This window comes from Syngnathus scovelli, chromosome 2 (assembly GCF_024217435.2).
Source record: "Syngnathus scovelli strain Florida chromosome 2, RoL_Ssco_1.2, whole genome shotgun sequence".
In the NCBI taxonomy this organism is placed as follows: domain Eukaryota; kingdom Metazoa; phylum Chordata; class Actinopteri; order Syngnathiformes; family Syngnathidae; genus Syngnathus; species Syngnathus scovelli.
In genome coordinates this window covers 5,251,119-5,266,735 of record NC_090848.1, presented here as the reverse complement: position 1 = coordinate 5,266,735, position 15,617 = coordinate 5,251,119, and the positions used below count along the sequence as shown (strand labels likewise).

Below are 15,617 nucleotides of genomic sequence, written 5' to 3'. Positions count from 1 at the left end.
AACATGCCACAAACATGTTTAATAGTTTAAAAAAATAATACAGATGGAATTTCATACTAATTGTAATTTATTTGGGATCTTATAGAATTATCTCTCTTTTGCTTCTCAACATACTGTCATGCCACACTTTTGTTTAGCAAACTAAAATCTTTTTCTTCCTCCACTAGCGCCACCTGTCTTCTGTGACTCATCCTCAGCATCCTTATATTTTCAGCCACTTGCCTCGAAATACTTCACGCTTTCTCCTACCACTTATCCTCATTTTGAGAGAATGAATTTCATCAAGAATGGGTCCCCTGCTGAGGGATCAGCTGTGCGATGAGTGACAATCTCCCTAATTAACACCATCTCCGCATTGTACAAAGGGTCACCTATAAATGCCAATTTCGTTCTGTTCTGTCAATAGTCGTGCTGGATCATCTCCAAAATCTTGGTATTTTGTTGGGAAAGAAATGGACCTGGGTTTTTATTATGTGATGTTTGTGCAGGAGTTCCATATTTGTTTGCATTATGTCACATCTATTGAATTTTTAGGGGGGGAGGGTTTCCTACTGTTTGTATTTTTGAAAAATTATGCCAATTTAGGGCCAGGGAAGTGGTGCTCATTTTAAAGAAGCAGCTTGCTTTTCCTGAGGAAAGCTTTATTTTCAGCAAACTGCTACGATGCAACTATAAAGTCAGCTTCTTCTTGGGGGCATAGTGAAATATATGGATCTGAAGTTATAATGAGGTAGTAGCTGCAAAACCTTGCACGTTAAAACAGACTGCAGAGTTTTGTCAATTACCAAATTTTACTCAACAAAGGGAAGAAACGGGAAATACCAAAGCAAAATGATCTAAAAAAACCAAAACAACTACCGATGCATATAAGTTGTAAACAGTCGAAAACTAAAAAAGGAAAAAACAAAAGCGAGAACATGTCAACTACACAATTAAAGGAACACAGTGATGAGTGCCAGAGAAATGGAATCTTAACTGCTCAGGTTAAGAAGAAACATGGAATCAAGGACAATGGAACGACTTACTATACAGACCAGAATAAACAAATACAAGCTGGAATCTGGACACGACAAAGCAAACGGAACATTCACTAAAACTAGCAATGGTGGCAAGTAAGCAGTAGTTCAGCTTCTTCTTCTCCACTTAAGAGCCCAGTTTCAGGTGTGTTATACATTGGGGTGGGGAATATACAAAAAAAAAAAAAAGAAGGCCACAGACTTCTGTGTGCTGCTACAGAATAACAGAGGCTGTCGGCTCAAATGACAGGCTTGCTCACTTTTCAATCTACAAGAAGAAGAGCTGGGATTTAATTTGCCTATGTGCAAAATGGTAACCACACATCTCCAATAACGTTTGCTTCGAAAAGCCGCTTTCTACTTTCCTGCGTAATTTTCCTCCTGCACACACACACACACACACACACACACACACACACACACACACACACACACACACACACACACACACACACACACACACACACACACACATGCATACTCTTGCTCTTCATCTGCCGAAGTGGTCTTTAATGAAGTGTGAAGAGCGCACTGCAACGACCAATCCCCCTCCTCCTCTTCCTTCCTCTGTTTTCATCTTCCCTCATGTCACCCCAGGGAGCCTCAGCAAGAGTCGGACAGAGCGCCACCACTGAGCATAAGACAGGAAGAAAAGTGATGGGAGGGTTAATGAGATAGAACAAGGTGTTTTTTTTCCTCTCTCTTGCATCAACTTCTCAGCCCCCAACCCTCCTCAACCCATCCATTATCATATGATCACAGGGATGTTTTGAGATGGTCTCCCCCAGCTGATCGTAACATCAGGTTGCTCGCTGAGTTTGTGTGCATGTGCAGTGTGTTGTGAAGCAGGTCAGACTTGATGTGCTCGGTGCCCCTCAGCTAAAAGCCGGCCCACTCTCACTCATAATAACGTACCGCAGAATTTGAATTTTCAGGGCAGAAACACCCCAGGTCACCAAATGTGTGTGGTGTTTGCGTGCCTTCCAACATGGCTGACTCTCACTGCAATCATCAGCAGTGTATAATCAGGAGTATTATTATGTTTTATCATATCAGAATCAATTTCGTATCGTGCAAACTGGAGGTTGTGGCTCCAGGTACACAGTGTGATATCTGTGCTTCCTTTTAAATCCAGCCTTGTTTACTGTCAGAGCTCCTTCTCGCCGTGTCACGGTGAAGCAAATAATCTCAGCACATTTTGTGGGGAAAGGGATAATTAAAGTAATGAGGTTAATTCACGCAGCACTGAAGCTCGCCAAGCACAAGCAAATGCTTCTATTGCTTTTCTCCTTTCCATTTATTTTGCATTTGATCTGAATTTGTCATTAATGAGCTCTCAGAAACTGTTTCTCCTTCCACTTCTAAGGACCATATTTGTAGTCTTGTCTTTATCCAACGCTAGCAACCCATGAATGCAGATGTGTCCAAGTGTGTGCATCAAAAACCTCCGCCTGTGTTGTTTTTTACTCTTTCAGCATCAATCACAGCACCATTCATTTAAAAAAAAACAGGCCCTGGCGCTCTGCTTTTCCAAGTGCGTATAATACAAAACCTACCTGCTGTTGCTTGCAGGGATTCATTAGCATTAGGAACCTCTGAGTGCATATCCTCTGTTACTAAGCCAACTCGTCATTTTTCAAAGAGAAGATTTAGCTTTTTTTCTCATTTTCCATCCATCCATCTTCTGAACTGCTTGGACCTCATGAGGCCCGCTGCTGTGCTGAAGCCTATCCCATCACTAGGCGGGGTACACTCTGAACTGGTGACCAGCCAATCGCAGGCAATTTAGAGTGCCCAAATATTAATGTTAATTTTTGGAAATGGGGGGTAAAACTGGAGCACCTGCAGGAAACCCATGCAAGCACTGGGAGAACATGCATAACTTCGTCACAGGAAGGCCGGTGCCAGAATCGAATCCTGCACCTCTGAACTGTGAGGTAAACATGCAAAGCCGTGTTCCACTGTGCCGCTTTTATTTATTTATGTTTTAAAAATGTCCTATGCAGTTGGCCTGATACATGTTTTTTCATTTATTGTGAAACAAATTACAGTTGATTCAAGCAGCAGCTGTTGCACCATACATTCTTCCTTTTCTCTGTGTTGATTCAAATATTTGGTCTTTGAGTTATTAAAAGTCCTCTCTCCGTTTGTCTTTCTTGCAGCTCCTTTGACGGACAAGCCACCCAAAATTCTCTCCCCATCCGAAAGCCAGACCAGCATCATTGAGATGGCACAAGGTAAAGGTACACACTGCATGCTAGCACTGGTCCCTTGCTTGTGTCTTATTCACAGTATTTGCTCTTTCAATCCAATGGCATTATTTCAGATTTTTAGATTAGCGAATTCCAACATCCCATCTCCAAAATCAACTGTTCTATTTATAGTATGTTGTATTAATGTTCTGCGGGAATTGTTTGTTTAGCAACGAGTGGGTAAATTGTATTTACACTCAACAGATCTAACATGCTCATGCACCACCAGGGTACCTTCTGTTTCTCCAATGTAATCAATCCACAGTTAATCCCAGTACCTCTTATTTATGAGGAACCATGGCAAGCTCGCGTTACTGCCTTAGACCACCATTTTCTCTCTGGAGTTCCTGGGAAAACTCCAGATCAAAGCCTTATTTGGAGCAAGCTGAGCCTTTGCAAAAGAGAAAATGGGTCATGTTTTTTTTATCCGGGGGGGGGCATTTTTGGCGTTACACTGAAATAAACTAGCACAGATCGCTGTAGCATCAAATTAATGATAGATACAAATCTCTTTGAAATGTGTGTAATTCATATTGGTCCGATCAAGTGTTTTATAAAAGTTCCGCATGATCTATGTGAGGATTTCTGCAAAACTCAGAGGGACACGGATAAGTGGGAAATTTATTTTCACAGTCCGTTCACATTGGCACCAGATAGGCCAATACAGTGGTGTAATAAAACACATGCCGTATGGAACAGGTGGGACCAACTTGTAACTGGGCATCACCCACGGCACTAAATTGAATCTATATTGTTTGTTTTTCTTAAAGTCTCTAAAAACTAAAACAAAATTTTGAACAAAGCTCATGTAAGCTGTTTAGACGCTTTCCTTGCGTAACCTTTCCTTCACATTATCAATGTCAGTGATGATCACACCATCATCCCAAGACATCCTCTTGATTGATTGTAGCTACATTTTTCAATCTATACAAATTCTTATTGATTTGTCGTGCCTTTTGTTGACACTATTCCGCAGGAACCTCAACACATGCAATCAATCATGGGTCAGATAAACAGCACAAAAATAGAGAGGTCAGCAAGCCATGGCTACTGCTGTCAACTCAACTTGAATGCTGTTCTGTTTCGGTTCCCCTGAAACAAAATATTTTCAGTTAAAGAAATAATCATTAATTATACTGGATTATACTGAAAATTCACGAAGAGCTAGTGGCTACTGGTGGCACACTGTAATTCTGTGTATATCATATATCTATATATATCATATACTATATATGATATTATTGGTTTAATTGGGGCCCTACTTCATCCCCTTATTATTATAAAGCATCAAGTGCTGTCTACAAAAGATCCAGTGGACAATACTGAACAAGGTCAGAGGAAAATGAGGAAGCTTCAAGATATCTACAAAACTTCAAATGAAAATAAAGTTAATAGGAAAAAAATGTGTAAAATCATTTTCACAAGGTTCACAAGGCGGAAGGAGTCCTACTTACTCATGCCTTGTTTTACAGCAGATGGAAGTGAGTACCTGACAGCGAACTGGCCCAAATGGTTAATGTGCCTGTAATGTAGAGGTGTAAATTGTGTTCCTGTTAGAGGGAGGAAAAGGTTTCCATTATGAAGGGAAGCGCCTATCAGTGTTTTACAGAACTGCTGCACAGACTGTGTGCTGACTGTACCGGAGCAAACTCATTTCGCCATTTATAGTAGGTGAAAACATTTATTGGCATTTACTGGTGACCACATTCTTACATGTTTGGAGTCAAATATAATAGAAGTATTGAGAAGGTTTTGTAGGTAGACTAATTATTTTTGTGGTTATTCACAAAATCTACCCACTAAAAGATGTAGAAAAACAATTGTGATTGTCTCTTTCCAAAAGATATGAAATATGTACAAATATATTCAGAAAGTGTAATGCCTGTGCAATATTGTCACATTTTTAAATGAATACACCATGACAGTGCCATTCAAAAACGAGTATAATGAATGCAGAGGATTTGGTACTGCTTTTTAATTGGGTCTCATTAGAATCTACAGTTGTGAGATGATTTTATAAGCTTACTTTATGTAACACTCATTTTCCAAAATGATTAAGTGCTACCCATCATTGTTTTGCTAGTCTTATACTCTTCTTGCTTGAAGCTTACAAGATGCTTGGATGGATGGATGGATGGATGGATGGATGGATGGATGGATGGATGGATGGATGGATGGATGGATGGATGGACGGACGGACGGACGGACGGACGGACGGACGGACGGACGGACGGACGGACGGATGGACGGACGGATGTCTCTTATTAAAGAGAAGGTTGGCTATAGGTCAATGATTGTTTTTGTTTTTTTTATGTTCATTTGTAAATTTACATTTTGGTTGACCGAGAGCACTGTAGTTGTTCCAAAACAAAATTAATCCTCAAAAATAGAATTTGCCAAATAATTTTGCACACAGTGTATTGCTTTCAAGCACTTTTGCTTTTTGTTTTGCTCTGACCTTTTGTAAGTCTCAACAGTTTTGACTGTCCTATTTCCTGTAGTGAATTTCAGGCCTTGGGACCCAGTCATCTTTTTTTTATATATTTTATTTGAATCTCTAACCAATGGCTGAAGTCTCAACCATCTGTTGTTGCTCAGGGCATCTCTGTGTCATTTTTCCCTCCTCATTTCGCCCAAGCATTTGGGTTCACTCCCCCACCTTTCCGCATCTATGCACTATGACCAGTAATACTCAACCAGGGTAGCATGACACCCAAAGGATATCATGCAAAAAAATGTCCAACTTCATTTAACTCGTTTGAAAGTTGTTAATCACAAATATCATTGTACATCTACATGTGCCAGTGATGTATAGTGACAGGCAGAACAATTAAATCCCCTTCCATTAGATGACAGAAGCTGCAATCAACCTGTGTATCCACCTCTTACCATTCATACAAAATAGTAAGTCATGTTATCTTATCTTTGTGTCCAATTAAACATATCTGAATTTTACACTGGTTGAGTAAATGCAGATAAGATGATCATTATTTATTTTATTTCTTATGTAAAATGTGTGCCTTAAATCAATCACCCGAGACAATATAGGGCCATATGGCCATTGCACTAAAAACATGTGAAAGTGCAAGAACATGTAGAATTGACCCACTTTTACAGCTTCCACTCCTGTGGGATCATTTTTCATGGGACTTTGAGATTTTCTTTCTTTTGACCATTCATCCATAAAAAGAGCATTAGTGATGTCAGATGTTGGTTGCCTCCCACATCCTCTCTGTTTTTTGGTCACTGTGTACTGGGGCTAAGTCTTACTGAAAACTTTTCAGTAAGACTTAGCTTATAGCTCTTTGACCTTGGTTAACACTTTTAACCAAAGTCAAAGAGCTATAATAAGCAGAAGCAGAGTAGTTAAGTGTATTATTCCAATACAATTGAGCATTTCATGAAAGCCATATAAAAAGCAGGCTGTGCCTGAACTGTGTTGCCAAACAGCTCAAGGCTGAGTTTCTCTTATCTTGCCTCTGTTGTGTTTGACCTCAGGTGTACAATAGCCTTGTTCTGCTTTGTTCGCTTACACTGTGAAATTGATTAACAATGGGCATTAATTGCAGGCAATATTTGGGGACAAACACATTGTTTCTTGTCCAGGAGGGGAGCGTTTCGTAATAATAAACAGGAAAGGTGCTAAAAATAATACAAAATAAACTGCAATGAAAGTGAATATTCATGCATTTATCACGCATAGTTACACAAACAAAGAAACATTTCAAATAATTTGTAGCAACTAATGATTATTTTAGAATTAATTCATATTTTTCAAATCGTGGATGGAGTGGATTTTAAAGGGTTCGATTCCACCTCCGGCCCGCCTTTTGTGGAGTTTGCATGTTGTCCCTGTGCCTGCGTGGGTTTTCTGCGGGCACTCTGGTTTCCTTCCACATCCCAAAACCTTGCATGGTAGGCTGATTGAGCACTCCAAATAGCTTGTGAGTGCGAGTACGGATGGTTGTTCCTCAATATGTGTCCTGCTATTGGCTGGCAACTGATTTTTGGTCCCTTAAAAATACAAGTGAAAATAAAAATTAATAATAATAATAATAATACTAGTATTAAAATGAGAATAATAACAATAATAATATTAAATGTTATTGAAAGCTAAATTTGAAAATATATGGCAACAAAAACAACTTCTAAATATGCATAATACAACATAAAAGGTAAAAAAATACAAAAATAATAAAACGATTTTAAAAAGGATTTGAGTAGCATTGTCTTCACTGTACTTAAGCTAATGACACCCACAATAGAACCCTGTTTTATTCTGTTCTCCTTCCAAGGGAGAACGTGGGCCGATTCCTGACCTATTGGTGTACAGTCTTCCCACGCATGCATGGTATACACGCACATGCGCTTGTGCACAAAAGTGTGTCCCAAGTGAAGCCTTATCTGAGCCAGCCGTGTCTTTGATGCACCCCCCTACATGAAAACAGTGAGTTGTTGTGTTGTGACTGGCTGGTTGCTGATAGATTGACCCGCGTGCCACACACTATCAGAACATGCACACTTTGTGCATCAGAAATAAAATTCATTGTGTCACTGCTACATCACCATGCAAACTGGGAGAGATAACTGTGTTGTTTTACGATAAGCTGAGGTGAATTTTTGTCCCTGTAATTATTTGTTTCCCAATCTGAACTAACTTACATGTGTGTGCGTGTTGCTCTCATTAATTTAGGACACAATTTAGCTGACAGCTGTAGGTGTTTTTGAGGGTTATGGTTGCAACATGCTCTGGGCTTGATTTTCTCTGAAGGGATAAAACTAAATTTGTGCAGCCATCTGCATTATGAATACCAGCGTTGTGTTTGGGTGACTTGAGAAGAGAGCTTCTCCTGAATTCAGGTTATTCATGTTTAATAATAGAACACCCAAAATGTGCAGCCACGCATGTCACTTGAGAAAAGACACGAGTTTGCATCAGTGTGTGTGTATGCGTGCAGATTCGTTTAGGCATCTGTCGATTTTTGCTTTCTGATGCGTTAGCTGCCAACAAGAAGGAGTGACAGAAGAGAGAAAAACACTTTTGCTTTACAGCAAGGCTTGTGATGATGCCCCCAAGCAGTCCCCCCACCCCCCAGTGACAGAGACCTTATTTCTGAGAAAGATGAGCCTGTAATCAGACTCCTACACTTCACACCCCTTCCATGAAATTGGTCTCCGGGTCATGGAGTCAACCAGGGCTGCCAATCACTTATCTCACTGCAAGATTTTGTCTGATTCTGAAAAGGGGATGTAGATGGTGTCCATTTTGATCTATGTGATTGGCAGCTGATATGTTAGTACAGCCGTACTGCAGGCTGAGCCTTTAAACTCCTGCAACATCAGGACTGCAGCATTTTGGGAGCTTTGAAAATGTTTGCTTTAGCCATCAAAAGATTTGCATTGCAAAGGGGAAATCTGAACAGCATAAAATTGTATCATCTAATTACAGTGTAATGCATCTAACTCTGTAACACTTTGGGGGCTTCAGTCTTTACTATCTGTTGAGAGTATCTATCAGATATATTTGACATCCCACAGTAAAATGTGTTGTTATTTTTCTTTGGTACCCTTGCAAAGGATACAAGGCCAGCAATTCCATCACATTAACTTTTTTGTGGGACTACAAGAGATAATATATTTATTGAGCAAAGGCTCAAATCCAAATATACCAAACATACAACACAAATTACTGTCTTCTAACATGAATTTGTATCACTAGAATAATAGGTTAGAGATGAAAGTAATTTTCATTCTGTTAAGTCATTGCATTACCACAGGCCCTTCTAACTAACTGAATGTTGTTCCAATATCTGTGCAGTGGCTTAATAAATGAATTTCTTAAGCTCACTTTTATGGCTTCAGGGTTGTGGCAATGCAGATTCTCTTAAAACAGTGAAAAAAATATTCATCAAATGGGTTTTGTTTATCACTGCTGTGTTATTAAAACCAGCCTCATGTTCGGTAGTTATTGAAACTTGAAATAAGAGCTTTAAAATGATATGGTGATGCAAGTATAGATGAGACCAGTATCTATGTTGTTGCTATGGTAACCTCAGGATCCATCGACAGTGCTGTCAAAAAGTACTGTTTTTTCTTCTTTTCATAATTTCTCTCACTTTAATCCTTAGGATCATCAAACAAATGGAAATATAACACAAAAGCAGCATACATAAAGTATCATTTCTGAACGGTGTTTATGTTTTAATTCGGGATGCGGGCAGGGTAGATTCAAAGCAACCTGGCCCTGTGTGAATAAAGTACTTGCCCCCTGAATCTAATGGTTGGGCCACCCTGAACGGCAACTACTGAAGTCAAGCGTCTTTTCTTAATAGGCAATGAGTCATTCATATCTTTGTGGAGATATGTTACCCTTGCAAAATTGCTTTAATTTAGCAGCACTGGAGTGGCCTATTTAAGGTCATGCCATAGCATTTCAATTGCATTCAAGTCTAGAGTTTGATGCCTAAAACTGATTTATTTATTCAACTATTTCTTTTAAGACAGCAGAAATTGACTTGCTGGTGTGTTTTGGATTATAGTCCATGTGTTTTTTTGTTAGTTTGCAAATAGTCTTGTCGTCGCAACATACTGGATTATTTGTCTTCGAGACTAAGGTGCACTTTATAGGTGTCATGATGATCAAGTTGGGTTTGTGACAAATGTGGTTTTTCAGCTGAGATTTGTGCAGCAAAGCCCCCTGAGACCAGACCCGGTTTGGCAGAAATGAACAGCCACTCGGCCAGGTGGTTATCCATCAGTCGAGTCTCAACGGGCACACGTCTGGTTGCCTCCACTTCCACCTCTGTGGATACCTTGCTAGTGACTGAATTGGCTGCAGAAAAACACATTTTAGAGGGGCCATGAGCACGGCCATTAACAAGGAAAGTAGGAAATATTGTTAGAACCAGCAAATCCCACGATTAGTACCACTGTCATTAGGCCTGGAGGCATCTATTCTAATTTGGCTTGATTTATTTAAACCTTGTGGCGAGGGAGGGAGATGAGTTGAAATAGATTGCACTTTGCAGACTCATATTCATCCCTCAGTCTGCAATTTTCATTTGTTGAGGATTAGTTAACCGCAAGTGTACTTTATTACAGTCTGATATGACTCCTGTTAAAAGTGTGTGTATTCTCGAAGATAAGTTAGTAATGATTCATTTTTGTTGTGTGTTATAGCAGATAAAAGTCGTAGTTGTCTAGCCAGTAAGGCCATTGATATTTTGTCAACAGACATTCGTCAACATCTCCTTGTGTATTGTGCAACATGTTAATGTAACACTTTGTTGCGTAGTGGTCCATGCATTAGGACCAGTACATTTTTACACGCATGACGATTGTGGGGAAAGTGAATATGCATAGTAGGTAACTGACACATTGGGGTGCATCAACATGCATGCTGGGTTTCCTTTTCAACTCTTAATTAATTTGGTGAGGTGGTGACTGTGGGGCCATCGTTAAATAACTCACCTCATTTCGTTTCTCTATGAGGCGCTTCTGTCCAAATCTATTTCTTTTATCCAGAAAGGCAGCAAGCATTTGGTATTTTATGTTCTTGACGTGGTGCATACATGCGGTTAAGGAGAAATGTTTGTTCAATTGTTTCTTGATGAACACGATTGATCTTCATACGGTATATGAATATAAAAATGCATACTATGTATGTTTGTTTTCCAACATTCTGCCCCCCCAAACTCATTAATCTCTTGGGTTTGCTTCCATAACTGTAATGTATTTTATTCTGGTACGATGCTGGGAGAATTCTTACCATCTACCATGGCGCGATGAAAGTACTCATCAGTTTTATGAGGATGTTGAATAGCAGCAGCCTCCAGGGAAATTATTTCCCTCTCAGCAAATATTGTTTTAAATCGCCTGTGCTTACCTGTATTTGCCCCACATGTGTTGACTCAGGCAGCTATGTGTTGTGTTGTTGATTCTTTAAAATAGGTTATTTTTGCAACGCTGCAATTTTTGGGCAATAAAGTTTGAGGATTGGTTCTGATCATGCTGATTTGATTGTCTTCTGCTGTATCTCAGCTAAAAGCTTGGAGCTTTGGATGTGTAAATGTGTAATGGGTACATAGTAATTATGTCTGAATTTTTACGAGATCAGCCAACGACCCAAAAGGCAAACAAAAAAAAAAACACACAAAAAAGACTGACTTCCTAAGCAGTTTGCTGTAAACTGATAGGATGCCGTATGACAGCATCTGATGTAATCTGATGTAAAATATCTGGGGTTAGCGTTATCAGAATAAGATTAGGAAACCCTCACTCGAATAGCTGTTAGAGCGCTTTGCCTGGTGATCGGGTCAAATCCCAGATCTGACTGTCCATCTGTTTTTTTTTTTGTTGTTGTTTTTTTGTACCAAATGGCTTACCTTAAGAAGAATCTCGCATTGCATTGCGGCCAACTGTAGAATCTGATTTGGTTATTGCACACGTTAGTGTTGCAATATTGTGATAAATATTCCTCGTGGCAAACTCTGGATGGGTTAGCTTGCATGCGTCTTCTTGGGATGGGAGCTAGTTGCCAAGACTGTAGCTATACATCAGATAGTGTTTGTGTGTGGCTCCGTTTATTATAAAATATGAATTCTTAATGATTTAGATGCGGACTGGGTTGTTACAAACTTCAGATATGCATTCGACACAAGCCATATATCATTTTATAATCAAGACTTTAACAAAAAAAGTAATCTGTTCACAAGGGGTGTGTTCCAAACAGGTCTTTCTTTCTTTCTTTCTTTCTTTCTTTCTTTCTTTCTTTCTTTCTTTCTTTCTTTCTTTCTTTCTTTCTTTCTTTCTTTCTTTCTTTCTGTCTTGTAGTGTATTGAAACGAAAATACGTTGAAAAGGAAATAGATTAATGGTCTGCATAAGTAACTCAATATCAATAGCAACCTAACAAGTCTTCAATTTGCTGGTAGAAAGCATTTTAAACAGTTGAGTCCCAAATATCAAAGATAAAAAAGGCTCTATGTGCAAGGATCAGTATAAAGTGCTTATTAATGAATTTTCCTTTGAGACATGGATGCTGCTTTGCATATAAAAAGAAACTGACAGCAATCCCTTGCTCAGCATTAGGTGCCTTTGGAACAATTTTTCATTGAAAATTCTCAATTTCATACATTACACTTGTTACGCTAGCCAGCATCTCTTCAATAGATGACCTAAGATGTTTGATAATCTGATAGGGGGTCATTTCCATCTTTAGGAGCAGGAAGGAGCTTTTTCTCCAAATGTTCCAGTTCAGCAAAATGTTAAATTAACGGGAAATAGAATACCTGAGCATGCAAATCTGTCGAAGGATAAAAGTGCTGCCATTTGGCCATCTTTTATTGCAGTGTGTATGAACAATCACCCCCCCAAGTGGTATTCACACACGTCACCTTCAATAGGCACAAGCTTGATGACAGCAGAAACTGCCTCGAGCTAGACAGTTGCATACATTCAGTAGATCCTTTGGGTCCAGTGTTAAGCTGCTCAGTGTCATGAAGCACCATGAGCGCAAGTAGGGGAGCAGACGCCTGTGCCAGAGCAGGTCATAAGATCTTCAGAGGTGTCCGGCATCAGTACTTCGGGTAATGCAGGTAGGCCTTCTGCCAGACTTTTGCACTTTGGGTAGGGAGCTTCACCCTGACAGCTGCTCAGAAAGTAACTATGCAAATTCCAGCAAAACATGCCAGAGAATCAATTGTTCTCCTGTCATGATGGGATATGATGAATTAGTTAGTTCTTTAAAGGTGATTTTAAAGGTAAAAAGCAAAAGGCTTGCAAAACGCTCACATTTGAATTTGGTGCCGTCCGTCCGTCCGTCCGTCCGTCCGTCCGTCCGTCCGTCCGTCCGTCCATCCATCCATCCATCCATCCATCCAACCATCCAAGCATCCATCCAGCCATCCAGCCATCCAGCCATCCAGCCATCCACGTGTGCGTGTGTGCTCGTGTGTGTGCATGTGGGTATGTGTGGCCTCGAAGGCCTTAACTGTATGCCACTGGTTACACATCATTGTTCCTAATGTGTTTTGCATTAATAGTGTCTGGTATTTACACAAGCAACATCATGGGGGAGACACGGTGCAGCTGATAAGTGACTCATTTGTGTTTGCCACCCATTATACTTGAGCTATGCATGATGATTTTATAGAAGGTAGGTTCATTCGTTGCCTGTATTAACTGCTTCATTAGTTCTGTCGTTGGAGATACGCCACTACTTGAGTTTTGCTTGTTTTTTACATGAGCCAAATACTGTGACAGTTTTCACTGACTTTTGCTTCAGAATAAGACTCCATAAAATTGAGAAATCAGTTGGACTAGCTGTATGAAACATCTCACATTTAACTTTTTCCTGATGCTTATCTGTAAAACATAAAATGTGTTATTATTGAAATAGTTGCCTTTTTACCTGAATGCTCTACCATAAGTGGAAAGCAAGGATAAACATGCACAAAAATAGGGACGGGTACCGAAGACGGCATTTGGGCTGATACTAACGAGCACCGATTTACGTCAAATCAAACTGTACCATTTGTCTGCTGTGAAGCATCTCTTAGGTGTGACTGGGGCAAGTAGAAGAGTTGTCAATTTCCCATGGCACACTTGAACATACCCACGCCAGTGTAGTGACGTCACCCTCGCAGGCATTCACAAAAGCTCTTAGAAAATGTCCAAGTTTGAAAGCAAGCCAGATTTTTCCGGAGCCAAGTCAATGGCGGCTGGCAACGTCCCAATCAATTGGTGCGGGCTAAAGGGAAGACACAGCTGGCTGCGTCGCTCACCTCTACCCAGCGCTGACACGATTGCCTTTTTGTATTACCATGCTTTCTATCCATTCAGTGAACTTGTCAATACTGGAACCTGGAGCTCTGTAAACACAGCTCGTAATTATATATTTTTTTCTTTTCCACACAAATCTGTATTGTGAGACATTCAAGAAGGTTGTCCACCAACTGCGTCATAGCCTCTACAATCTTGAAATTCATATTCAAATCAACATAGATTGCAACACCACCGCCGCCTTTACTCCGTCTGTTGTTATATGAACTCATAGCCCTCCATCTCAAAATGCAACCCTTTTCAGTCGTAAACCACGTTTCAGTAATTATATTAAATGGTTGTTTGAATGTGTTTAGATAATCCCTAATGCTATTAAAATTTGTATATAGACTTCGGCTATTGAAATGGATTATAGATATCCTTTCCCAAGATGTCCCGATCATACTGATCATTGCTGTGTTGTTTATGGTGGAGAAGAAGTTATTGCCTGGGTCAATGTCCTGTTCTATATCCAGAATGCTGTTTTCACTGCATTCCAACATTGTTAGTTGGAGTTGTCAATGTTCCTGTGTCCAATGTATTACTTGTCCATTGTTGCTTGATGTAGGGTGAGTAGTGTCCCTGAGCATTATGTTTGCGCTTTGTGCTGCTACCTCCATTTAGTTCCAAGTCCAATGCAGTCGATTTTCTATTGAGGATACTTATTCAAGCTTTTCCAGTTCCTCAATACTCCTCACCATCAGTACCTTGGCCTCTCCTCTCGGCTGAGCTTGCATGTTGCGCAAACAACACAAAAAAAAGTTCATATAATTGGTACCATTAAGTACAGGTATTGATTTCCAGGTATTTCCAGGATTGGAATAAAACTGGTTCAAAGGTTACAGGTACCCATCTCTACACAAAATCACTCTTCATTATTCACACCAGAGATGCCAAAAATTTACGATGTCACTGCTTTCCCGATTCCGCAGGACAGTTGTGATATCTGAAGCGTAAAAATCGCAGACAGCTTCACTACTGTTAGAGCCAAAAATAAAAGGTTCGTTAAGTTGTCCAGATCTTCCGCCAAAACTTCATGAAATCACGATTTGTGGCATGGACGGAACTGGTATGAGCCTTGTCTGTCTTTCCAATAACTTTGACAGGTGTGGCACTTCATGATTTGACATAAAGATGTCTGCATCAATCTATTTAGGAATTACTAAGATATCGTTCTTGTGTCCTGAAAGATTTCCCAGAAACTGTCATCTGTGCCACGTTTGTGGTTAACCATCTTTCCATCAACCCATACTCACTCCCCCTCCAACTCAGCATCGGAACACAAAGCCGATGTTGATTGAATTGCGGGATGGCTATAAGCTGCAGCTCCTCTTCCTCCCACCTTGGTCTCCCACTCGACTTGGCACGGCTCCAGTTCATAATTCCTGAGAGTCGTTGGGCTTGCGGCTATTCCTTCAAGGCCCTGTTTATCTCCTTGTCCGATAAATCGTGAGCAGGTATGGGATGACCGCTTGTCTTCGTGGCAGTGGCAGTGATCAGAATGCAAGTTCTGTTCCCTGCCCCCATGT

At 40.1% G+C, this 15,617-nt stretch overlaps 1 protein-coding gene across 1 annotated transcript in view; it reads left to right on the top strand.

The window, feature by feature from the left end:
* LOC125987752 (interleukin-1 receptor accessory protein-like 1) overlaps positions 1 to 15,617 on the top strand; it is a 98,116-nt gene that overhangs the window by 53,775 nt on the left and 28,724 nt on the right. The window contains exon 7 of the mRNA XM_049752176.2: positions 3,179 to 3,253. Within this exon, the coding sequence (XP_049608133.1) occupies positions 3,179 to 3,253 (75 nt within the window). The remainder of the gene's footprint in view (positions 1 to 3,178; positions 3,254 to 15,617) is intronic.